Raw genomic sequence first — 26,973 nt, 5'->3', positions numbered from 1 at the left:
CGGTCCCCTCAAAGCTGCAGAAGTGGACGCTCGCACCCAGGAGGCCCTGACCCCTCCACATGTTGCCGGGTGTCACCTCAAGCTCCCTCACCTGCTGCGTCTTGCCGGGGAAGAGGAAACAGTGTATCAAATAAAAACAAAAATAAAAAAATATTTAAGAAAAATACTGTGTCTTTTATCTACAACTGAGGTGTGTCATCTTCAATTTCATAGGTTGTGTTCCAGTAATTTGACAAGGCATTGAAAACATACAACTGCAAGATATTTTATTTCGGGTCGGGCAATAACAGGACTACATAACAAATGAAAATGTGCTTTGAGTTTACCTTTTTCTCAAATTTTAAATCTGATTGCAAGAGAACAATAGAATGCAGGCCAAAGTAGTAAACATTTCCGATCAATAGGTGGCGGTTAACACTTCACACCGCACCGTTCAACAAGACATAAACAGCGAAGAAGAAAAAGGCGGAAGTTAGCATAGCATCCAAAAGCTTCGATTGGTCAACATAGCGCGATGGTCAAGTGTTGTCGTTTCTGACACGTATTATTCTCAATTTTGACAGTGTTGGAAAAGAAGCGTCCAATTGCAACTGCCGACAAAATATTAGGCCTTTTTCCCCAAAACGATTGCGTCGAACGAGGCGCAACTGTCGCGAGCGAGAAAGACACAGAAGGCCCTCAAGGCAGAGCGAGCGACAAAAACAAACTCTTTGCAACACTCAAATTGTCCTCCGCGTGAAGGTGAGCTCACAAATCTAACTTCGACCTAATATTATAGACATTTTGTTTCTCTTGTAAGAACATGCAAAACGTTGCACTAATTTCGTTGGTTTTATAAAAAAAAAAAATCACGAGGGAGAATGTCCAATACAGGATAATGTGATCTCGTTTGCTACAATTTCATTCTAACTATATGAGATTTAACTGCGTTTGTGTTTCACCTGTCTTGCAGACGTCCAGCATCTGATAGCTCAGGGCAAAATCTTCAGCTACAATTGGGGGAGCACCAGTTCCGAGTAAGATACTTCTGCCGACTGGTGTCTCCATGAAGAGTGAAAACGAACAATTCGAGTGGTTCCAGTATCATTTTCACAGTCCAAGTGTCGACCACTGTGGAGGGCCACCATTAGACGAGCTCTTGGCTCCACTTTCAGACAGCAACAACATGATGGAAAAAGCCTGGAGAAGCAAGAACGACTTTGAAGGTGACGACAAGCAGTTGAAATGCTGCGGAAGCAGCACAACACTCTACAGCAAAGAAACTTCACGATTGTGTAAAATGTCTTACCTGTACAGATTCCAGAAGTCCACCCCTCCTTAAACATTGTGTTGCTCATGTCCTGCAGACATCCAGCAGCTGATTGGCCACCAGGAAGATTCACAGGCCACCCATGTTAAAGAAGACGGAGCGAGACACCCCTCCCACTTTAAGAGAGAAGAGGATGATCCACATTCCACCATCATTAAAGAGGAAGAGGAGGAGTTTGACGTCAGCAACTTGCCGCTGACTGTCATCTTCGTGAAGAGGGAAGATGACAAATACCAACCACCTGAGCGGGCGCTGCTTCCTTATCACAGTCGAAATAGGGAAACCTGTGGAGCACCACCTCCAGACAACCTCTTAGCTCCTTTGTCAGACAGCGACGACTTGGAAGAACCTTTAAAGCACGATGAAGCCCGCGACAAACAGTTGGAGTGCTCTGAAAAGCAGATCACTTCGAACACGCATGACGACAATTTCAGCTGCTCAATATGTGGTAAAATGTTTACCCGGAAGCCAAACATGGTAGCTCACATGCGAATACATACAGGAGAAAAACCTTTTAGTTGCTCAGTTTGCGCTAAAACATTCACTCTAAAAGACGGCATGGTAAAACACATGAGAACACACACAGGTGAAAAAGCCTTTAGTTGCTCGTTGTGTAGCAAAACGTTCTTTTTTAAGCAAAGCTTAAGAACACACATGACCAAACACGCAGGAGAAAAAGCCTTTAGTTGTTCAACTTGTGGTAAAACATTCTCTCATAAGATAAGCATAGAATCACACATGAGAACACATTCAGGTGAAAAACCTTTTGTCTGCCTGTTGTGTCATAAAACATTCTCTCAAAATGCACACTTGGAATCACACATGAGAACACATAATGGAGAAAAATCTATAGTTTGCTCGCTGTGTAATAAAACTTTCTATCAAAGGGGCCATCTGGAATCACACATGAGGACCCACACGGGAGAAAAACCTTTTGTTTGCTCATTGTGTAGTAAAAGATTTGCTCAAAGGGCACACTTAAGATCACACATGGCAACGCACAATGGAGAAAAACCATTTGCTTGCTCAGTTTGTGGGTCAACATTCTCTCGAAAAGAATCCGTCAAATCTCACATGATAATACACACGGGAGAGAAACCATTTAGTTGCTCATTGTGCGACAAAACGTTCTTTTTTAAGCAAAACTGGACAGCACACGTGAAAACGCACACAGAAGAAAAACCTTTCAGTTGCCAATTTTGTAATAAAAGATTCTACCAAAAGGGACATCTCAAATCGCACGTGAGAACACACACGGGAGAAAAACCTTTCAGTTGTTCCATTTGCGGGGGAAGCTATGCTCATCGCAGCAGTTTGGCCGCACACATGCAGACGCACTAAGGCAGAATCAATGTTTGACAGAAATTCCATGAATAATAGAACTGTATTTGTATTCTTCTGAAAATATGTCAATTCTTTTTTGGATGGAGCACCAATGGGAACGAGGAGAAAAATAAAGGTGGAAAAAAAATAATTCAAGCGTCTGCAAATACTTTCAAAGCAGTTTGCTTTGCTGACCAATAGATGGCGGGAACGCGCAAATAGTTTGCAAACCGCCATTAAATACTTAATTTCTGCCGCTTGTGTAAATATAAAATGCATTTCTTAGCATGTTCACTTTCCATTTCGTTCCGGCTAACTGTGCACTTAGGTTTGCCATCAATATTTTCAAGTTTTACAAGTGCGACTTCATACAGTTTATCATGTCATATTAGACCTGTGAAATCTAAAATGTGTTTCTTTTATGTCGATATCCCGAAGCTGCCATGCCAGTTCAGAGTAAAAACTTTTGCCATGATCACCCAAAACAATTGAAGAGGTGGGGGTTGAACATTTCAAATTACTGTTTTCTTGATTAAGCGTAGAAAGTATCTATTATGTACGGCATATATCCTCAGATCAAAATCAAATATCTATCATTACATTACAAAATGATTTGGTAGACCGAAGCAAAATTGTACTGCAGTGTACATTTTAAGATTTCATACAACCAAAACGAATTAACATCAATAACAGCACTTCAGCTTATTTACCTTCCCAATTGGCATCCAACAAAGTACCTAAAAAAACTGCACGAAATGTCAGCGCTAGCGTAGACGGTTAACCACTCGCGATTTTCGTTAGCATCTTGCTAATCACCAATTAGCATCCCTCTCTACTCATTTTATCACAGTAAAATACGATATAACATAACAAAATAGTGTTTGCCAATTCTAGAAAACTTCTGGATTTAACCAACTTCTATACCAAGACATAGTTCAACTAAACCAGTTTATTAGAGCACGTTGCCATCGAGGCGTAGCAGAGGTCTTGCTTACAATTTGCTCACCTTGGCGGCTCATTCGATAGAAACCAGCCACTCGCGTCAATAAACGCTGACAATTTGTTCCCCTGACAAGCAAGCAACTTGTTAGATACTGATAAGACTTGGTTCATCCTTGTTTTATCTGATTTTCACGGGGGATTCATTTGTTTGCTCACGAGCCTTACCAGACCAGCCGCCTTGACCATGTATTAGAGATTTGCGCCACCTTGTGGCGGAATGAGGTATTTCATCTAAACGGCATGAACAAGTTTTCCAAATCATTTTACGCGGGTTACATATCGATTTATGGCTTTATGAATCGATATCGGGTTGATTGAAAGCGATAAATTATTTTTTTTAAACCTAGCTCTATTGAGTAAATGATTATGTGCGCTTTACAATGAAGTCATAAAAAGTACTTTTGCTTTGTTACCTTGTGAGGAGGTGCGGGTCATGACCCCTGTAAATATTGTCAAAGGGCCTTTTTTTTTACTGTACATACAGTACGTGAGTTACTGACAGTAGCGCATACAATACTCAGGCATAAGCCGTTTTAACTTTACGTTCCTTTTACTAGGTGCACGTATTTATAAATTGCAGAACGTCGTTTTTACTGGGGAACCACTTCCTTCAAGCTGCAATAAAACACAAAACAGGAGACAAGCGTTTAAAAAAAACATTTTATTATATCGAGGGACAGGCTGTCAAAATGGCTTGGATGAAAAGACTGTCAAACAGCAGGTTAAAGTGAGCGCATGTAAAAAATAAAGCAGCTTTTGTTTGCTCTGCGGGAGCGTTGAAGCAGAAATATGTACATAAACAACAAAGGCTCGAAAAAAGTATCAAAAAAATGTAAGACACGTTCTTTGCAGTGGAGAAGGGGGGGAAAAGCAGAATCGTTAATAGATGATATTGATAAACACTCACTGTTGCCATTTCTTCATGGTTTTGTACAAGTGAACTCTGCATGGCATCATCGGTTGGATTTTTCTTTAATTAATACAAAAAAAAAAAAAGAAAAAGGCAAAAAGCAAATACAAATCCAATTTGCTGCACTTTTCTAAAGTATACAATTATAATCCAGGTTTCAACTAGCTGGGACCTGCATGCATGATGATGGAAATTAGGGGTGACCTTGGGAAATAAATAATGCACCATTTTAGAATTGCATGGTGGGCCGTGGCAAAATGTCCTCACCCCTGCTGGAAAGGGGCGTCCCGAAACTTAGTGTGTATATGTACATAAACTCCCTCGCTCCCCCTGTCACATTAACGCTGCCTCTCTGTTCGAAACAGTATTGTAAAGGCGACATAGTATAGAATTGCCAGGAAATAATCTCTGGAGTGAATCACGTGATATGAAACCAAGCAAATATTTTGTCATCTGGCTGTTTCTGAAAATATGTCTGAGTCAACCATTCTGAATTCAACCGAATTGTGACGTCACGAATTAGCCAGGGGCGGCTCGGCGCAAGCGACATTCATTTGCAGTCTGGATGCAGAGCGAGTCTCTGAAGTCTCTGGCTCCGCCCCCAGTCATCATGAGAATGTAAAGCCGTACGATACATTTTTGCGTACAGAACTGCCCCGAAAACATCATTTCAACCTGTGCTTTAAATCTCAATCCTATGCCCGAAAAATATCAGACACCTGGGAAATGTTTTCAACAATCTGCAAAATATGTCTCCTTTAAAACGAGGCAACTTCTTCACATTGGGGGTTCCGCGCACATGATAAAAATTGTATAATATATGCAGTTTTTATCCGGCACCCCCCACCCCTTATTTTTTTTTTCAAATTTATAAAACACACTGTGACCCGAGTCACAGAATTCCGAGGAAAATTCAGAATACAATCAAATGGATCTGTTTTGAGCGGCACCTCATCGAAAACTCCCCGTGAAAAATACTTCACACCATAAATGTAATAGTTTCTTTATCATAAAGGTTGTCCCCCCCCCCCCGATTGAAAATGTTTCAGCTTAATAAAATAGTCAATTTGTCAGTTTCATTAGAATTCTCTTTTTTTTTTGTCAATCTACATAAATTAGTTACAAAATATTAGTCATTTCACTATGTTACATTACATAGGCAGAAATATAATAAATGCCATCATTTTGAGATTTTTTTTTTCTTGTCTTGATATTCCACAGTTATCTTGCTTGGCTTTTGCGGCTCCGTTTTTATTGCCAAAAGAATTAAATAAGTGGTGAGATAAGTTAGTCAGCAAATAGATATTAAATACTTTCCTGTTGGCCTTTTTTCCCCAATAAGGATTCCTAAAAAAAAATAATAATAATAATAATTTAAAAAAAAAAAAAAAAAAAAAAAAAGGAATGAGGACGATTGCACTTGACGGATGTGAAAGAAATGAAAGCACAGTGCTTCTCAAGTGGAAAAATAAATAAGAATCCTTGCAGGAAATAACTTAGAATATGTCAAAAGTCCCCGAAAAAAACGACAAAAAAAAAAACAGTACAGCTTTGTAATAGTTTGAGCCAAGAAACTCCATAATTTACCGGTTGAATACACGCCCCACGCGACCAAAACGATGCCTTTGAGTACAGATAAAGTGCGGATTGAGCGGGATTTTCTTTTTTTTTTTTTTTAGTACCATGCGAGCCTCTTGGAGAATCTGCTTGCCAAGGGATTCCACGCAACAAAACGGGGCCCCGCCTCCTCAAGTCGAGGATGTAGAGGAAAGCGAAGGCGCCCGAAAAAGGCAAAAAAAACAAAAAAACAAAACAAAACATGGCAGCAAAGTCGGAAAACCGCGAACAAAAGAATCCCTGAGGTGCACATTCAGCTGTGTTGTTACGGCTCGTTACGGTTCCCGTTCTTGGGTTTGGTTGAGAATTCTCTCGGCGTGTTTTGGTGTCGGCGGGCCTTCACGCGAGCGCCCAAAGGCGTGTTTGGACTTCAGGCAAAGAAGGAGATCACAGTTTCCTCCAAATTGTGACGGGTACCGCCAAGCGCCCTTCCCAAAACTTTACACTACGCACAAAAGTTTGGGATATCGGGCTTTTGGCTGAAATTTCAGGATGAACCGAAAATCCACTTTACAGTTTGACTGAATCGTACATTCTAAAAACTTCTGAACGCACGTCCGACGGTTCTTTTTTCAGTATTTCGTCGACAACTTCTTCACCCGGATTTCCAATCACCCGAACTTTTTGTGAGTAGTGTCCATCTCGAGTCAAACTTTCACCGACTCCATTACTGACAACTTGATGGCTTCCTCCAACATCTGATTGTCCGTAAAGGCGGCGGGCGGTTCCGGGACGGATTCGGAGAGGCCGATGAGGGACTCCAGGAGGCAAGTGCCCGGGTCGCCGGACGCCGGCAGGCTCGGGTAGCTCGGCAGCTGGAAGTGGAAAAAGTTGTCCATGTGCTCGTACTCCTTGAGCGAGTTGTAGAGCGAGCTGGGCCCCAGGCAAGGGAAGCCGTCAAAGAACTCCAGGTCCGATTCCGAGGACAGGCTCAGGTCCATGTTGTAGCTGGCCGAGCGGTCGACGGTGGGCGAAGGCGTGTGCGGGACGCCGCCGGCGTGGAAAAGTCCGTTGCCCTGGTTAGCGTTCTCATCCAAAAGTTCCGACACGGCCCGATTGTCCAACAGCGCTGCGTTATCGTCCGCAAAGTCCGCCATGCTGAAGCTGTTGAACGTCTCCACCGTCGTCGCCGCCTGCCGAGAGCATGCGTCCTTATCGGCGGCGTCCCCATTCTCCGCGTCGTTGAAACTGAGGATGCGGCTCAGGCCTTTCTCGTCCACGTCCAGCGGAGTTCGCCGCCCGCACGGGCTCCCGCCGCCCTCCGAGTCGTCGCTCTGGGCCGACGAGTCCGACAAGTCCGTCATGTCGCTGCTGCAGCTGTTGTCCCCGGCGGACGCCAGCTCCGAGCTGAAGGGGAAGGCGTGCGCTGGGGGGACCGGGGGGGCGCCGGGCATCGCCTCGGTCTCCGGCGCCGCCTCCTCGCTGTTCGACTGCTCCTCCAGTCGCTTCTCCAGCTCCAGCTTCATGATGGTGTGGATGTAATGCGTCTGCACCCGGGTGGAGTTGAACTCGATGCGGCCTTCCGTGTTGCCGCAGCCATCCTTTGTGCAGCCGCACGGGAACGACGAATGGTCCATCTGTCGGCAGAAGAACCCATTACTTGCCAAACGTTGCAGCTGCAATACTTGCATCGCATTATTTGTTGAATCGAAGCCTTCCGAACAAGTCGCCTACTGTGCCTGCCTCTATGTTACTTGCCCAGGAAAAGGTTTATTTGCCCAACAGAAGACTTGCTTGCCCAACAAAGTCCTACCGCTACTTGCCCAACAAAAGAATGCAGCTCCATGACTTGTCTAACAATATCTCAAATTCTCTCACCTGACACTTGATGCCAGCCAGGCTGCAGCCGCATGTTTCGGGCTCGCAGAACCCCTGACAGTCGCACCCGCAACGTTCCCTGGAGATCCTCAACTCATGCAGCTGTCTCTTCTCCTCTTTGTCGACCTTCTTGATACCGGCGGCTTTGAGCAGAGCGTACCGCCGTTTGGACGGGTACGGCTGGAGGAAAGAGCCCTCCTCCACGTTGGCGCCGCTCAGATCCACGTCCCGCTCGGGGATGTCCTCCACCGTCAGCCGCTCGGCTTCTTCGCTGTCCTGGGTTCCGTTCTTGGTCAGCTGCAGAAGACATGATCGGTCAATGGGCAAATCCAAACACCTTAATTCTAACCCGGTTCTAATTCTTCACTCACCTTTAATTTAAGAGCCTCTAGCTTCTCTTCCCGAAGTCGGTTGAACAGTTTCTCCCGGCGTAGTAGCCGCTGCTCGGCGGCGAACTCGGCCAGCGTGTACGTGCGGCGTGCGCTGTGCCGGGGGGTCATGCCCAGGGTGCACCCCCCTCGGCTGGGCACGCTGGTGAAGCCCTGACACCGCGGGAAGAAGAAGACTGTCACCTGGTCAAAGGTGACGTTGCTGCGTCGCGCTCGTTTGGATTTCTTGAGGATGGATGTTGCTGCGAACGGGAGAAAGAAGAATGTTTTTTTGCTTCATTCTTGCGTACACTGCTTCTGCGTGCCACTAGAAGGCGCAATCTCCCTCCAGTTGAATTGACTCACTCTGCACAAGCGCCTGGAAAAAAAGACGCCCCCGTTGATTCATTGCCCTGCTTTTTCACATTGCCTTATCATGCACCCAATTAACACTAAAACATGAATTGGAGCGCATTTACAGCCTGTAAAAGTGACCCTGCTGTGAAAAACGATCCGCTCGGCCTTGCTGCACACAATGAAAAATCAACCTTTTGTAGATCAATTTGAGGAATAAACGCTGGAAGCTTCAGAAGGAGGGCAGAGGGGAGCGAAGGCAATCCCTGCAAGCTGACACTTTTCCCACAAAACGGTGCCGTAACAGACCAAAGCTCAAAGGTACAAGTGCACGCAAGTGGAACAACAACTATTGGATGCTAAGTAGAAATTCCACATCCTCCAAAGAGCTGCCCCCCCCCCCCCCCCCATTGTAAAGTCTAAAAGTGCCAGACGCGGGGTCCGGAGTCCCCCTCGCCTCCCTCCACACCCCCCTTATGGAAATATATGACTACACTCCACATGTGCTGGCTATTATCTTTGACGAGCATAAATCCTGGGGTTTTCTCTGCAGCTGTCACTAAATTCCTGGAAACAACAGGAATGGGCGCACTTGAGGTAAGCCCCGCCCATCTGTCCATTCTGGGACGGCCTTTCCTGAACTTTTGAAACAAGAAAGGTCAAAACAAAGCAAAGCGGCCTTTTGTTTAGGGACATACACATGTAAATCAAACTGAAACATGGTAACAGTTTTTAATCACATATTGCTCCGTTTTGGAATTTTGGGGTTTTTGACCTTTTAAAAATTGTGCAAGTATTTCTTTTGAAGAAAATATTCTTATTTAATGTCTTGAGGTGGGAAAAAAAATATCATCACACAAACTATTTATTGATGTGAATCAGATTTTGTATTTTTCATTTGTGCATTTTGGATTCTATTCAATTATTTGGAAATTCAATAAATTACTCATATGTAACATTTGGGTAAAATGAAATTTTTTTCTTTGTTTTTAATATTATACAATAGTCAAAATACAACTGTTTTATACACAACCGATGTTTGATTTGCATGCATTTTTAAAATGATTTTGTTTTGCATTAAAAATGTGAAAATTAAAATAAATATATTGGGGCATAAATGAAACTGTTCCATTATATCAGAGCACATTTTATGTTTTTTCTTTTTAAATTGTACATTTAAAAAAAAATACATGAATTTTCATAATCCATTTCTTTTGAATCAATCTAATTGAAAGACCTTAAAATAATGACTTTGAAAAGTTATAAAGTGTCTCCTGAGTTTCTTATTAAAAAGCACTTTGTAAATATTTCTATTGACATCGGCTATGCTATGCATTTAAAAAAAAGTAGCCTGCGTGGTGCAACTTGCAATCAAGTGGTTTTATGTCGACTTTACGTCCATGAGGGAGAAGCAGAGGGTCCCAGGGTGGGAACAGTTGAAAAGCCCATCCCAAGAGAGTACTCAATCCCCGCTCGAGTTGAACTAATGAGCACCTTCCCATATTCTCCACTTCCTTTACGACGACACACCAATCTGCTCCCCAGGTTTATGTTTGCACGCCTTCTCTTCTGCATCCCACGCCCGCCGGGCCTCTTTCAGCACCTGTGCTGGGCGCGCTCCCAGCCCTTCGCACAACGGCCCGTGTGTTCGCCAGCGTTTTGGCAAGCGGCCACCGCTGCTCTTCCTGGAAACCTCGTTTGCCCTCATCGCCTATACCAGCCGTCGCCAAGCCCCCCCCCCCCCCCTCCGGTTTCACGTAAAAACATATTTCGACGGCCTCACTTAGAAACAAAAACAAATGACTGAAATTGGAACCGTTGCTTGGAATCTAGTTGTGATTAGCGTGAGCCTTGTGAGCTTGTTACTGGTTTATTGAGCTGGTCCCATCTTGAGGCGATTAGTTTTGAGGTTACTTATGACCATTGCATGCCGTAATTCTGTCTTCTTTTGTCTGTTTTACGAGTGTTTCACATGGCTAAGGTTTATAATTGCCTTCAGGTGCCACAAGATGCCGGCAAAGCACGACATGAAGCTCCTCAATTCACTTCAACATAGTTCCTCAGCACCAACAAACCTGGAGATGGCGGCAAAGCTATACTTTTATATTAGACACTGTTATGGCCTGAGCACAAAAAAAAGCCAACCACTTAAAATTAGACATGGCGTTTGAACGACATCTGATTTGAAAATAAAAATTTTTTTGGACTCCGATGAGCAATAGAATGTTTTTCGGTGTCTCTGTGTGGCCCGGTACCAAATGGCCTGCAGCCACGTTCAGGGTCGTCCTCAATCGGCCTCTCGCCGGACATTCGGAAAGACCAAATCGAGGAGTTGCCGTATGAAGGGATTCAGCCCTTTGGCCCGCTTTAATGCGAGAAATAAAAGCGGTATTTGGAGTAAGTGTTTCATGAGCTGCCAGTGGATAAAATTCCTTCACCTTTCTCCCGGTTCTGTGGGTTTTTATTATCAGAGCCTCTGCAGAGCCGTAAAGACACAAAATATTTTCCGTCAGCCAACTTGACTCACTGTTGAAATGCGTTGCCGGGGAGCCGGGGTTGCTTGGGGTGGAATCCAGCGTGTCCGAGTAGCAGCTCTCACTCTCCGAGTCCCAGGCGGAGCAGGCCGACGAGAGCGAGGAGGGCGACGGCGACGAGTAGCACGGGTCCTCGCCCACCTCCTCGAACTTCCTCTTGAGAAGCCCGCTCATGGCGCTAGCGTGGACGATCTGCAATCGAAAACGAGTTGAAATTATTTCCGCAAATTAGAGAGAACGCATTGTTGTATGTTTTCTTTGCATCTATGAATGCTAACGTAAGAGGTTTAATGCTAATTTTAGTTAGCTTGTCTATAGAGTTTCCCTTGTATGTTAGCATCAAGCAAATGGATTTATTCATTAAAAATGTGAAAAAAGACTAATTAAGGCAATGAGTGAGCATACTGTTCAAAACCTCAATTGTTGGACCGGTTTAAACCGGGGACCCCAGTCAGACAATTACACACTCGTTTCTCATACAACCGTCAAATGGGGACAATTCAGCCACGTTGCAGAAAAAGAAAATCTCTCTCTTCGCTCACGCAGCATTTGTCAATACAATCTGGCCGCCCCGTGTTTTGCCCATGTGAGTGCACGAGTCGCCCATCTCCGTCCGCCTGCAGCCAGTCAGCCACAGGAAGCAATCAATCAGCCACCATTTGCATAAGTCAACAACGAGCAAACCCCTTCACGGCTTTCTTCGAAATCCCATCAAAACGCATCGATTAGGAGGAATGCGACCCCATCTTGGCCTTCCCAATCAACAACCTCCCCACCCCCCACGGTTTTAAATGTGCTCTCACGTGACACATCCGCAGACAAAAGACATCCGCTTCCTCTTCGAAGATGTTGCGTTGCGCCAGCCCGCCGTGCGTGCGTGCGTGCGTGCGTGAGTTCAGCGCTCCCGTGAGAGGGACTGCTGCCTCAGCGATAAAAACAATCAATCCTTTGAGAGGCCCACACATGCACATACACACGCGGGCAAAAGAACAACAACACGCACAATGAGAGCTCTTGACGAGGGGGATGCCGTTTAATTCTCCGCTCTTCCAAAAACATGACCTTAGATATCGCGATCATTGATGTCCAAATGTGCACGCGGACTCATTTGGAGCTCATTTAACGGGAATCGATGTGAATTGGACACTTCATATCCGAGCATTTGAGCGGTGCGCGCACTTTACACGCCGATAATCGGGCCTAAATTGAGTTACATGCATTTGGTTTATCTGGCTTAATTTCCTAATTTTTGGATTTCTGTAAAAGATTATTCCAAATAATTGTAGCGTGTGTTGAAAGTGATTTTCACTTGCATAGATTATTAGATGAGGAGTAAACAAAAAAACTGAAACATGATAGGTTGACTTTGACAGGAAGTGAGCGGAGAGGAAAAGGCGGTTTATTTTTATGACATTGTCCATAAAGTCGTCTTTTGTCAACATCTTCCGAGTGGCGTCTTAATCGCTGACAGCTGTTTTTAAACGGCTTTCCAGTGAGCATTCTTGTTATTTTTGGTGATGGCGGAGGAGGAGAGGGGGGCATACATCCGTAATTTCGCTTATTGTTTAAAAGCAGAGTGATTTTCGAGGGCTAATTGCAGGGATCGCATTCGCGTGGCACGTTAAATGTCGGTTCTCAAGCACGTCGGCTATTGAGACAAAGCGAATGCCGAGCGACGCCTGCCGGGAGGCCGGCGGATTCCGAGCGACCTTGGCGTAAGCAGGCGGCTGAGCGAGATTCTCGTGAGTTCCAAGTAGAGTGTGACCTGCATGCCGTCTGTGTCTTATCAGGGTGTGTTATGCAAGTGTCAGCGTTCCGCCCGGTGGGGAAGGACTCGGTGGGGAGCATCCACGAGCATTCGTGATCACGCCTATTTGCACAATTTAGGTGTTTCAATTAACCTGACATGCATGTTTTTGGGAAGTTAGAGGAAGCTGGAGTACGGAAAGAACATGCCCGGCCAGATTCGAACCCAGAACCTTGGAACTGTGAGGCAGGCATGCTAAACACTGCAGCCTCAACAGGAGCAATTATGCAAAAAAAAAAAAAAAAAGGGGCAGTCAACCCTCCGCCAAGGATAAAGTAGAGAGTCAAGGGCGTGAGGCTGACAATCCTTGCGGGGGCTTCCGCCGCTCACATGATGAATGAATCACCTTGCGACAAACAAAGGGGTCTTTGCACGTGGAGAACACCTCGATAAGAAAAGCCGAGCACACGACGCAAGCCGTTGCGAAATGATGAGAAACAAAATAAAATAGCAAAAAAAAAACAAAAAAAAAAAACACAAAGCTGGGAGGTGCCCTCCAGGGAGCGCATAGCGCCGGCTAAGCAAAGTCTTTTTAATTAAAAGCTGCAGTGAGCCAGAAGGGAGACAGGAGGAGGAAGAGGAGGAGCGGTGGTGTCAGAAGTGGGTCATTGTCTCTTGACTGCAGCCTACCTGACACATTGATTTGCTAATCCTGTTCAACGGGCAGAAACAATGGCGAGAGGTTAATTCTTGTTTGCGGACAATGTGGAAACGGGAGAAAAGCAGACAAGGCTGCAATTACTGATGTGGAGTATTCGATTAATATTGTTATTACATTGTTATTAATAAAGTGTGGCAGGAAAGGAGGATTCAGTGGGGTCTCCTGAAGGAAATCAGTGCCTGGAGTGGCAGCGCTGCACGTTAGCGGCTCCCCGCTAAATTATGCATTGCTGTCATTCCATCAGCGGCGGGATAAAAAGGGACGCACACACTCGGGGAAGATAAATCTCCGAGCTCGGGAAGATTTGTCACTAAAAGGCACAACGCAGATCCAATCGAGAGGCTCGCCGTGTCAGTCGCACCCGATTATCGGCGTATTCGCGTGACATTAGCGACGCTTACTCTGCCTTTTGTCAGTGCGGCTCCTCTAAATTCACAACACTTATGGGAGTCTCGAAATCATTATCGGGATTGATTAGCCTGTGGTACGTGGTGTGTGAATTGTTATTTTTGCCAGTTGTCATAATATAATAATAATAATAATAATAATAATCGGAAATGTTAAAGCTGAGGTGTAATGAAAATTGATTTGGATCCGAGAATCAGTTTGGATTTAAAAAGTGTGAGTGTATCGGTACACAAACAAATGAATGCTTGAACCCTCCCCCCCCAAAAAAAATAAATAAATAAATAAATAAAAAAGATATCAATCGGTATAAATCGGTTTGATGATTGTCTACCATGAACAATATATATATAGCGAGTGAAGCTGCTAAGCCAATCCAGCAACAAGATTGATCCGACAGCCCAACAAGACAGTTGACTTTGTCCCCTTTATGCTGCCTTGTCCTGCCCTTTCGCACCTGATAACGATGAACTGTGTGCGAGTGTGTGAGAGTGTATTTGTGTGTTGGGCACTAATCCTAGCCAGCCGAGAGCATTTACATGGCAGACTGACAACCCTCTGTCTGTCTTACTGTCTTACTGATTGAGTGAGTGAATGAGTGCTCATAAAATGTGATAATGATGAGCAACGAGAGTGTGTGTGACTGCAAGTGTGTGTGTGTGTCAACATGTCAAGACAGGTTGGGACTCAAGGCCTCGGGGTACCAAACCTGTCACTTTGTCACCGGGAACGACGTGAGACATATTCTACGAAATGACGGGAGGACGGATTCCTCATACTCTTCTTATCCATAGATTTAAAAAAAAATGACGCTTTGCAGGTGCAAAGGGAGCTTGGACACCTTTTAGAAGCAACAAAGCAAAAAATAGAATATTGCCTTAACAGTATTCAAAGTTGCTTCCTAATTGACATTTTTTTCTATTTATATTAATTTATGAATTTATTATTTATTAATATTGGCAATAATTAATATTCTGCTTCAGGGCATTAATTACTCGCAGCGAGGCTCGAACTCGATCGTCCACAAATAGCAGGGGGCGGATTACCGCAAATCAAGCAGGGCTGACGTCATTTTGTAGTGCGGAAATGCTCCGCCTGCCTGAACAAAGCATGGCGAGCGCTCCTATTTTCTCTCCGGTGTCATTCCCACCGGAGCCCACCAGAGAAACATTCTGTTCCCCTTCTTCGACCCATGGCACCGCTTTCCAAAAAGGAGAGGTACTGGGAAAAGGGAGGGAGCAGGGCGCAAAGCAAATAAATAATGTCATGTCTCCAAAGCCGCAGGAATTCCATCTCTGGCAGCAGCGCCGCGCTTGCTGTAAAGGAGCTCAATCGAATACAGATGTGGGCTTTTTTTCCCCTTCTTCCCGGGCTCAGAAATTCCGACGCGGAACCAGGCGAGGGCGCATGCGGGACACACCTGACTGGGGAATTAGCTGCACGTGGAGCTCACATGCCGCTTTTAAGCTGCACAAGATGGGAGATAGTTGAAGTGTCGAGACGGGGTTGCGTGTGGAAGACAGCGAGGAGGTCATGGTGCATTCGGAGTCGGCATTTGACAACCGATACAAATGTTCTGATGTCAGAATTAGGCATGTTTCATTGCACCTTTTTTCAGACACGAGATTGAGTATTCACCGATGCAGAGAAAGATACCGCTAGTATTTTTCATAGCTAAAATATCATAAAACACAAGGATATAACATTTAGAATGAATAATATCTTTCTGATGCAAATAATGATTTGCTGATGTGTCAACTGCTGCAGCATAGCGCCACCTACTGTAGAGGAGTACTTTGTTTTTTGGGGGGTTTTTTTGGCGAAATTCCCCAATTAAAATGGAAACATTTCACAAAATCCCCTTTTGTCCACGATTGTTCGAACCAATTCAAGGCATTCCAATTCAAACAATTGTCCCTAAATCTTATTTTCCTCAAACAATTCAAGACACCATTCCTTTAGAAAATCCCCCCCCCCAAAAAATATATATTTTTTCACATTTACTCGGAAGAAAATTCCCTATTTTATTGAAAAATTTACAAATTCACTATCGCAAAAGATTCTACTCCGAATTGAGAACTTACAAAAACAATCAATTCAGACTATACAGACTTTTAACCGCCAACACAAAAAAAGATTTTATTTTTTACTTTTTGAAGAACTCTACATTTCTCCCAAGAAAATGTTCTAGTTAATGAAACAACTTAAATTCCCCATTTCCACACAATGTTTGAAACCAGTCAAACTAAAACGATTGAGCTCAGAGCCCACAAAGCAGATGGGAGCTCGCCACTGGTGTGTGTTTTTTTTTTCTTTTCTTTTTTTTCTAGCAGAGATTCATTTTCAACAGCCCCCCTCGCTCCCCCTGCCTCCAAAACACAAAAGAGAGGGGGGGGGGCATCCTGCGTGAGTGAGATGAAGCAAGGCAACCTCGCTTGAACCCGACGCTGCTACTGCAAACGCTAAGATCGGTGCGTGCACACCAGCAGTAAGAAGTGATCTTTTGTCATGACAGTATTCACTCCTTGAAGCAAAATAGAGGACAAGAGCAGAGGCGCTGTTGACTCAGTCAACTAGTTTGCAAACATCGCACCGTGCGCCCGCATTTCTACCACATTTCGATCCAAGTCAGACAAAGCCTATTAATGGTAATTTACTAGTCACGATTGCTCAAACCGATTCAAATCAGCCCGACAAAATTTTGTTAATTTATAAGAAATTTAACTAAAGTTGACAATTTATCAACCAATTTAAGCCATTCCAATGTCTTACAACAACCTCCCCGAAAATAAAATTCAACACATTCGCCATTTCTCAAACCCATTCAAGCAATTCTACAACTAAATGTCGACTACTCTCAGAGAAATCACCCCAAATCCACAATTTCTGAACACATTCAAATGATTAACGTAATGTGTTCTAAGTTTACAACTGTATATGATTCTGTCAAAACTCCCTGAAGTGACTTACTCATGGACCACTTTTGGAATTTCCCGGGGACCACCAGCAGTGAGCTGGCCGCGCTTTGAACACCCTTCATCCACAGATTTCCCCCACCAAGCGTTGCCACGATGCAACAAATTCCCCAAATTGGACCGATACAAGCTACTTGCTGAGCATTCTGGAGAAAGTGGAGCGCGTGTGTGGATGTGGTGGGAGTAAAAGCACAAGGAATGGAAGCTGTGTCAGTAAACAAAGGATCATTCTCCTCCCGTGTGTGTGCATGTGTGTGTGTCATTCCAGAAAGCATGATTTCCAAAAATGATCCGGGTGAGGTCGCGCGAGAGACGCTTTTTAAAAGTGCCCTCCAGTCGAGAAGCTCACGCACACACACACGCACACCCGCACGCACGCGCGCGCACACACACACGAAATGAGGCAACAAACTAAGACAGAATGCACGTTAAAAAAATCGAATACAAATAAAACACGCGTGGGCTTGACAGTAAATAAAACGAGCTTGGTTATAACACGCTAATAAAGCTGAACAGTGGAAGGCGTGGGAACAATGAAAAGAAGAGACGCAAAGTGGTGTGATTTTTAATCGTTTTTCTTAAATGGGGAGAATCACGCGGGTCCGTGGGTCGTGTGCAGGTGACTGTCGGAGTGACAGCGGCGGTGTCAGCTTCGGTCCCTTGCGCGCGTAGGCACAAATAACGCACAATTTACAGTTCGCCTCATTATGAAGGTGATTCAATCTCATGAACTGATTCGAATCGAGTTCACTTGTGACGCTAAATAAAACTCGCGGCGTGTGTTTTACTTTTACACCCCCCTAAAAAAAAAAAATAAAATCCACGCGTGACATATTAGCGCACGGTATAGTACAATAGAAGAGCACCACTCACCAGCAAGTGTCCGACTGTCCGATCAGCATGAGTGGCAAATGATGGGATTAATCCGAATGAATGCGTGAGAAACCATAAAGCGGATCGTGGATGCTTGGCTGTCCGATTTTCTCCCCCCACGCGGACACCAATCTCTCACTCGGGGCACCGACTATTGTCTTGCCTCCGTGCGGCTCGAGCGCGTCCTCTTGTCTGGAGCACGGCGGCGACGAGCTCGAGCTTTTTTTTTCTCCGCCTCTCTCTCTCTCTCTCTCTCGGTCTCGTCAGTGGAAAACTCCCTCCCGGCGTGTGGCTGTGACGCAAGCCGTGACACACACCAGAGGAGGCGGCCCACGCTGCTTCCTGCCTCCGCCTCTTCCTCCTGCTGCGTGACTGTATTACGCGCAGGGGCTGCAGAAAGGTTGACATCATTGGGTGAGGGGGAAGACTCGAATAAGTGGGGGATGTTGGTCACTTCGACAAGAAGTCACGATTTGAATGAAGACGCCAGGAGAAAAGTTGACTTGCAGTTCTTAAATTCCGGGTTTGAATCTCTTCTGAGGAAATGACTGTCATATGATTGCGATTACTGAAATTCACTTGATAAAATATGAACGTCGTAAGAATTTCGATTTGAGTTTTGTAATGAGGACTTTTTTCTTCGAAAAAAAAATATTGGCGTGAATTCCATTTATTTGGGCATGGGTAAATAACTATAGTGCGATTTCAACTTTTTTTTTCTTGAAAAAAAAAAATATATATAATTTTTTTTCACAAAAAGTTCAACAATTGTGTAATCGCAACTTTTTTTTTTCCGAAAAATCACGATTCATAAGATTACGATTTATTGCTTGGACAAAAAAAAAAAACAGGACCTGATTGATGTTCAACAACTAATTTGCTTGAAAAAAAAATAGGACATTACACAATCATTTTTTCCCCCAATTATTACGATTGTATGAATATATATTTTCTACCAATTGTAACTTTGTTTCTCATACAAATGAATAATTTCTACAATTTTTTCCTTGTGAAAGTACTAAGCTGTTACTTAACAAATTTCCCTGTAAAAGTAGAACTTCTGCGCAGAAGTTCTTCTGTTCCAAACATCATTTCATGGCGTTATGCTGATAAGTGCTAACTTTCGTCACTTGTGCATTGTGACGTAAACCGTGTTGCAATAACGTGACTCAACTCATTTCCACAGTAACAATGACGCTGACAGTGAGCTGCTTTAGTACAAAGAAGAATGGGAGAACTTCTAGTACTTGCAATTATTTATGATTTTTTTTTTAAGTAAACGAGTGGCAATAAACTGTATTTTATCCAAACTGCAATGCATCCCAAGTGAACCCGAGTAGCTTTTGGGATCTTTTTTGCCTGTCTAAGTTCATTTAATGTTCCCGGTCATTGAAGGGAATGCGTGGAAGACTCCCCCCCCCCCGGATACACACACACACACACACGCACACGCATCTCTTCTCACGTATTTACAAATCCAGCACCCCTGGCGACTTTGCTTTCATTCCCACTTGGCCCCGAATGCAGAAGCAGCAGCGGCAACGGGTTCCGCCAAAGTCAACACAGGTGCTCCGCTCCTGAAACTTGTGTACATAGAGTTATGTTAATTGTCTTGCTGCTAATGGGTGGTGGGGGCTTTTTCTCACACACTTGATGAGCTTTAGGGCTTTAATTATGAGCCTGGAGCAGAAACCCTCCCCCCAGCCCTCCACGGGAGGCCAGCCAAGCACATCCAGCTGAGTGACAGCTCTAAGTGTCCCATTAGCGTTCCGAAAACTAAATGATGTATGTCATCTTGTGTGAAAATCCTGGTGACAATGTCTGTATTTTAGTTGTCCCAACCCCCCACTCCCCTTTCACAAATCTCATTCAGCAGTGTAGCGTGGAACGAACATGGCTTGTTTAGAAGACAGTTTCACCGCAAAACTGCGTAAAAACAGTTGTTCTTAACATTCCTGTACAAGAGAATTGAAGTCCTATGTCTATAAAAATGCAAACGTGTAGCAATGTTAGCATCTGCGCTTGTAACGCTCCAGCAAAAAGTGTCCAGGACTCATTTCCACTATTTCCTTCGGGGTCAAAAGTAACGGCGTGGAATTATTAAAGGACCGCTAACGCCAAAGTAATGAAAAAAAAATGTTTCTGGTAAGACTCGCAAGAATCAAGTTAGCTGCCGTGCAGGTATGTGTCACTACAAAGTCCTATCGCCAACTACTGGCCTGGCATGCACATTACATTATTATTATAATTACATTACAAATAGTAGAAGAAGAAGAAATAGTCCGACTCGTTATTTTTAGGGAAAAATCGGCCATCCGGTTTAATCTTAAAATTGGCATTTATTTTTTTGGATAGAAACACATTATAACAGAAGACAAAGATAATGCTATTCAAAAATTCCTGCTACAAAATAAAAAAAAAATGACAGATAAACCTTGTCAGATTTTTGCCGATTTTTGTCTGTTGTAAAGTTAAACAAATATTAAAGGACAAAGTAAAGTCCAAAAAACAAGATACTTCATCAATTATATACTGTTTTAAATCAATTGACCGATTAATCGGTTAACACAATTACATTTTGACAAATATCGGAATTAGCTTAAAAAAAAATCATTATCGATTGGGCCCTAGTTATTTTGCATATTCAGTATAAGATTAGGCTTCAGGAATAAAAAAAAAAAAGAATATATATTAAGGCTTTCAACAGCTCCGAGTCAAATAAGGCATATTTAGACATTGGTTACGGTCTCCAGACTGTCTTTAGGAGTTTCCGATTGCTCGTTGTTTGCCATGTCCAAGGTGCTCCGCGTAGAGACGGCTAGTCTGAGAACTCCAGACGGACTCCACCCGACCAGCTTCCCCGACTCTCCCTCCACTCCCAAAGACACAACAACGAGCCATGCATGAAAACCCAAAGTCACGTGCATCACCGTCGACACGAGCCTCTCTCCTGAAAATAATCACCAACATTAACAATTAGCTCTCTGTCCGACAGAGCATCCAGACTTGAGGATTATCGCTTCCGCATTCAAGGCTAATTATAGCGGGCGGCACATGTGCAGAGATGTTGTTTGGACAACAGGCAAGCAGGCTTTTTGAATTCTTGCATCCCCGTTGTGAGTTCTCCGCATCGGTTTGTTTGTTGAGGTGTCCTTGGCCTCCTCCCGAGACAAACAGGAAGTACAGAACTCCAGTCCCGTTTCATGTTGGCGTCTGAAGTCGCCTGTCGGGCCTGTCAGTGCCTCCCTTTTTTTTTTATATTTATTGTTTTTTTTTTTTAAAAACAAGGAAGAAGTTCCAGGGAACACTACGACTCACATGCTGACCCTCCCTTATCCGACTTCTCAGAAAAAGAAGCTATGTGTCGGGTGGATGTTGACAGGGGTGGGGGATGGGGTGCCAAAAAGCCACCGAGACAGCCTTGCATATATTAAGACCCCCTTCTCTTTTAAAAGTGTGCCAAAGACTTCACAGTGGAAGACAACCTCCACCCCCTCTGTGGAACACAATAATGGTCTTCAATGCTTTCCATCTGCGGCCATTGAATGCACGCGTCACGCCGCGGCCGCCTTATCATTTTACGGCCTCGTAAAACTATTCCTAACGTGAGCGCTGGGGCACTCGAGTGGAATAAAACAGGTGTCATTTCAAAATCCCGGCCCAGACAACCTGAAACAACAGTTTTGCTTCGTTGGGAAAAAAAATAAAAAATATTGCATCGATAGGTCTGTGACGATGATTGCGGTGTTAGAAAATAGATTTTATAAATATGTATATAGATCAGGCGTGGACAAACTACGGCGCGGGGGCCACATGTGGCCCATTAAACGTTTTAATCCGGCCCACCAAATTTGAAAAACAATTAAATGAATAAACCTTGTTCATGTTTTATTTTCTAAATACCGTGGTGTGTCAAAGACACATTTTGTTCACTTCCATTTAAAATTAAATGTATTTTTTTTTTCTCCGATGAAGTGAGGTTACAAAAACACTCCATCCATCTGCTCCTGGTCCGGCCCCTCTGTCAAATTTTAGAACCCATTGTGGCTCGCCAATCAAAAAGTTTACACACCCCTGAAATAAAAATATTTAATATCATCGTCTTAAACATATTTGAACCCACAATTAAAAAAATGTGTGGCTCTCCTTTCCCACATACAAGGGCATCATCCTCCACTAATGCCGTTGTAAAGTCAGAATTACAGAAAATGAGTTTGAAAAACACTTCTAGGCCATACAAATGAAACAAGTGACTCTTCGGCATGAGCTTTGTTCAAGCTGTACCCTAAACTGAAAACACACCACTTTTTTTTTTTTGCCTTGTTCAGAGGTTTCTAACATCTTGTAGCCGCCTCATCAAAGCTTAAATTCACGACAACATCTGTGTCGGTAGAAGTCAAGAACACCCCCCCCCCCCTCCCCGCCTGGAGGAGTGACGAGAGACCAGATGAGGCAGCCTGATGTTGTTGCGGTCAGAGCGGCCAGACGGACACGAATGGTTTCAAGGATAGTGGAATGGAGGAGGAGTGAGGGAGGGAGAGATGGTGATTGATGGCTGCAGCTGTCCCGAGGAGAGCGCAACACAGGCAGACAGCTGGTCACCTGTAGCCCCAGACGGGACCGTGATGGAGGGCCGCAGCATGACGTTTCAATGCAGAGTTCATCCTGGTTGACTTTGGGAGGGAAGTGCTCAGACAGAAGGAATATGGCACTTGAGGACGGGGAAGTGTGAAATAAAAGTCCCCGAATTACATATATTAAAGGTTGACTTGTGTATTCGGCCCAACAACAAGCGTGCTTGTCGAGCTGCGGCCACGTCCAGATATCGCGGCTGGCCTCGGAGACAGCCGCGAGTCGTAAATCGTCCGACCCGCGCCGCCGTTGTCGCCATTCCTCACCGACAAAAAATGCTCCGTACTCAAAGCGCCCATTCATTGGCTAACAAACAAGCACTATGTCCGAGTTGCCCTCTCCGCTTGCGGCATACTGTACGTGTGTTTTCTCCACTTTGTGCCTTTGGCTTTAAGGCCGCCACACGCTGCCAGTTTTGGAGTGTGTGTATTTTTGTGGCTGTTGTTTTTTTGGACTCGGCTTTCGGCGCTAATGCATTCTGGATTGTCTCTCCCAAGACGTTTTGTTCCATGTTTTATTCATATGCCGTGATGTGCTATAGACTTCGCTCGGACACAATATTATTGATTGCTTAATAGACCATCAAAAAGAATGACCACACTCACGGCAGCAAGAGCTAAAGGCACCTGTACGTTTACGGAGAAAATAATTGCAAAATAGCGGCTAATTATCACATTTTGGGCAAAAGTGTCGCTCTTAAAGGCAAAACGACGTCACTCACAGATTGGAACAAAAATTCAATGTATTATTTTTTTTTGCAAACCAGCACATTGAATTCCTGTCGACGTGCGATTGATCAACTGATTAATCTCCGGATGCAAAATTGATTTCGCCGTAACACGGACGAAGCGGCAGGTAAACATTATTTCGATAAGGAGGAAAGTTATACATAATTATTATGAATATTGATAGAAACGCATTTGCACGACGACGAAGGAGAGGCTCGTTAAGGTGAAAAGCAGTGGAGGAAATCGAAAAAATGATTTCCCACGCTTAATATATGTTTATGAATGCATAATAACATATTTACACATTCCATTGACTGTTTTGACTATTTCCATTCAGCCTCCATAAAATTGGCGCAATTCGACTGCCGGGTGGCAATGCTCCCGTCTCTCGTAATATTTATCGCCCTTGATGGCTTCCTGCAATGCTCAGGAATCAATACAACGGCGAGGGCGTTCGTTACGGCGGCATCACGGTCCTAAAAGACCAAGCGGCATAAGCGACGCACACACCAATAAAAGCCTCAAAAATGAAACCATTCATCAGTTTTTTAATTTTTTTCTTCTTCTTCTCTCTCACCCGCACCACGAACATCCCCTGTTTTGTACTTCCTGGTTGAAATGTTTACAAGTAACACAGATGCTTTCGAAGAAATACCAGAGGCCTTTCACGTGAGAACGGAGGCGTCGCACTCGTGGAGGACGTGGATATTTCTTTAAATTCCTCAGTTGAGGAGTCAGCAAGAACACCAAGAGCCAACTATTTGGGTATAAGCAATTTGTGTATTTGGTTACATATCGATATGGTAACCTGGTGAATGTGCGTCTAATGTTGTCATGGCAACAGGCATCTGCGTCACTTTATTGGAAGTCCCAAACCGCGTCACAGGAGGAAACCAACGAGCTGCAATATTTCCTTACACTTCCTCTTTCCTCTCATCAAAGCGTCCGTATCGAAATAGAAACTGCCGGGAAAGAGACGAGACGGGGGAGTTTACGAGGAAACACGCCGGCCGACTGGGCGGATGACTAATATTGATTTGAAACGATAACCTTCCAGGAACTCTTGAGGCTCACGTGGGGGAGGTTTGAGATGAACTTTACTGGATGCGTGAGTCGCCATCCGTAAAAATGAGTGCGTCGCCAGTGACGGCGAATCAGCCCTCGGCCGCCTTCACACACCACTTTGTTTGACTTGTCTTATGTAATCGGGTTATTTGTGTTCATGTAGCGCACCGAGGGAGTCATTTGTGCTGTCCGCGGAATGACATTATTGACACTTTGAGATACTGGACAACAGTGGCATGCCGAGGAGCCGCAGACTCTAATCTGAATCTTCACAAAAAAAAAAAAAAGAATTTGCACAGTTCGGCGGTTTTAAAATCAACGTGTGTTTTTTCAAGTTCGGCGGGCCGGATTAAAAGGTTTAACGGGCCGCATGTGGCCCCCGGGCCGTAGTTTGCCCACCCCTGACCTAAACCATCTCTGATAGCCGCGTTTGTGCAATAATATCTCTCTTTTTTCCTTCAACACGATCCAAATCACGGGCTGGCCGGCAAAAAAAGCGACTTGAGAATGTGAGAAAGCGGACGAGTAGTCATGTTTACCGAGCGCTAGTGTCCACACATCCGTTCCCACAATGGCCCCTTTGGGCGGATCCAGGTTAAAGCCCATTTAAAAAGGCTTGTTTAACACTGAGGGAAGAAGAGGGGCCGCATACCCAAAGCGCGGGGAGGTGGGGCGGCTGATTCACAGCTGGGGTCCTCAAATCTCCAGAATACACCCCCACCCACCCCCTCCTCCCTCCACACTTGCTGCTGAACTCGTGTTTTTGCATCACCACCTCCACTCCCGCCTTTTAACGACACGTCTGCAAAAGTCCATGTGGATGAGAACACGACATTTTTTTTTCTTACAGGATGGATGGGCAGAGGGAAGAGCTGATCCCCCTCACCCAACCCCCCCAACCCCCTCGCCTTTCTCCTTCTCCTCGTGTGAAGGACAAGCCCGGCGGGGCTGCGGTCCGGCCCTGGCCGATTGTGTACGTCGCCTCACACAAGAAGCAGCTCCCCCCCCCCCCCCCCATTAATCACCCATGCAGGTCTCTCACTACCGAACACAAAGACCCCACACGCTGACTTCCACTCGCATGACACACAAAAACAACACGAGCACAACGGAGGCAGCGTGTGTGAGGAGATTCCTATGCACGGTCTCCCAAATACACATCATTATTTTTCCACAAGGTTTTTTTTTTTTTTTGGGCCTTCGAGAAAGGAATGTCAAGTTGGAGTCGGTCCAAGAGTGCAGCCTCCAGTTCCTCTTGGCATCCACCAAGTGAATTTGTGGCTTTAATGTTGAGATTTCAACACGGAGAACTGGTGCAAAAACAGCTTTTGATATGATTGAAAATGGAAGGAGCAGATAGCGGGAGAGTCCGATGGATGATTACGGCCAAAAACAAATAAGGAAAAAAAAAAAGCCTTTATATTAGGAGAGTTGTAACTTTGGGAGAAAAAAAAAAAAGACAATTTTACAAGAATAAATTGTGATAGCTTGAGATAAAAATGTGACATTTTACAAGCACAAATGAGGAAAATATACAACAACTTAACTATGTGAATAAATTGTAATATGAGATAATTACATCTACCTTTTCCAAAAAGAGAATCCTAATAAAAATCCTTCACTTTTTTTGTAGAGTAAAGCAGTAATATTGTAGGGATAAAAATAAATGATGTAATTTTTTAAGAGTAATGACAACAATTGTGTTAAAAATTAAGTTATTAATTAAGGCATAATATCAGATAAGCAAACAAATATTTGACAAGAAATTCTAGGCTTGTGAGGGGAAATAAATTCTTTAAATAAAGATGCAAAAAACTTGAAATAATACCAGAATAAAGTCATTATTTGTTAATTTATGTAATTATTCAAAATTACCGTTTCAACATTATAAAAAAAAAAATCTGCAACTATTCAAGAATACTTTATGAGATTAGTCTAAATGACAATACAGTTTTGAGGAAAAAAAACGAGTATATAATTAAACATAGCTTTATAAGAGTAAAAAGGTGAGAAAAAAAATCCAAATGTTTCCAATTTCAAAGAAATATGAGGATAAAATAACTTTGCCTGAAACAATGCAATTACAAAATACAAATCGTCAATATTTTGGCGCACGATAAACAAATATTTTCCGCAAAGTGACATCCTTCATCATTTTGTTTCCCCGCTCTCATTTAAGAAGCACGCCCAAGATGTACGCGATCTTAATAAACACGATATTCCTCGCACGAGTCGAGCAGCCGATGTTTTCCAGGTCATTTGGTGGAGGAATCCCCGCAGCAATTCTATTTCTATCGGCTGCCTTGAGCGCACAGAGCGTCTAAAGTGGGAGGCTGGGAAAGGACACAACTGAGGTCATCCCCTCTATGAAAACGGAGCGAACCCACCACCACCAACCTCTCACCGCTACATGACCAATAAAATCATTCCGATTCTTTGCATGAGGGAATCCTGATACTCTGGAGCAAAAACAACAGCCAACGCATTTTTAAGGAGATTCTAAATACAAGGACAAGTTGGAGTGTGAAAATAACGCAGGGAATTGGATTGATTGATGGCGCAATCTGGAGGTGCAAGGCAGAGCGGTAAAAA

The 26,973-nt window shown here is 44.1% G+C and overlaps 2 protein-coding genes and 1 long non-coding RNA gene across 3 annotated transcripts in view; 1 reads left to right on the top strand and 2 right to left on the bottom strand.

Moving 5' to 3' along the window:
- The first annotated feature begins 454 nt into the window (after window positions 1-454).
- LOC148318385 (uncharacterized) lies at window positions 455-2,783 on the top strand. The gene is made up of 3 exons (XM_088282587.1): window positions 455-741; window positions 953-1,205; window positions 1,347-2,783. Exons 2-3 carry the CDS (start codon window positions 1,046-1,048, stop codon window positions 2,648-2,650), a joined length of 1,464 nt encoding a protein of 487 aa, XP_088138713.1. The 5' UTR covers window positions 455-741; window positions 953-1,045; the 3' UTR covers window positions 2,651-2,783.
- A 1,497-nt stretch (window positions 2,784-4,280) lies between these two features.
- On the bottom strand, window positions 4,281-18,169 carry csrnp1b (cysteine-serine-rich nuclear protein 1b). Its single transcript, XM_088282586.1, has 5 exons — window positions 17,957-18,169; window positions 11,229-11,427; window positions 8,351-8,610; window positions 7,980-8,276; window positions 4,281-7,738 (listed from the first exon to the last, which is right to left on the bottom strand). The coding sequence occupies exons 2-5, from the start codon at window positions 11,407-11,409 to the stop codon at window positions 6,809-6,811; spliced, it is 1,668 nt and encodes a 555-aa protein (XP_088138712.1). The 5' UTR covers window positions 11,410-11,427; window positions 17,957-18,169; the 3' UTR covers window positions 4,281-6,808.
- Window positions 18,170-20,304: 2,135 nt separating this feature from the next.
- Window positions 20,305-26,973, bottom strand: part of LOC148318383 (uncharacterized) — a 63,074-nt gene continuing 56,405 nt past the window's right edge. The window contains exon 3 of the long non-coding RNA XR_015839964.1: window positions 20,305-20,906. This is a non-coding gene — a long non-coding RNA (uncharacterized LOC148318383). The remainder of the gene's footprint in view (window positions 20,907-26,973) is intronic.

This window comes from Idiotropiscis lumnitzeri, chromosome 19, assembly GCF_059441095.1.
Source record: "Idiotropiscis lumnitzeri isolate Australia: NSW breed Sydney's pygmy pipehorse chromosome 19, RoL_Ilum_1.0, whole genome shotgun sequence".
Taxonomy (NCBI): domain Eukaryota; kingdom Metazoa; phylum Chordata; class Actinopteri; order Syngnathiformes; family Syngnathidae; genus Idiotropiscis; species Idiotropiscis lumnitzeri.
The sequence above is the reverse complement of the archived record's forward strand: the minus strand, read 5'-3'. Positions and strand labels throughout refer to the sequence as shown.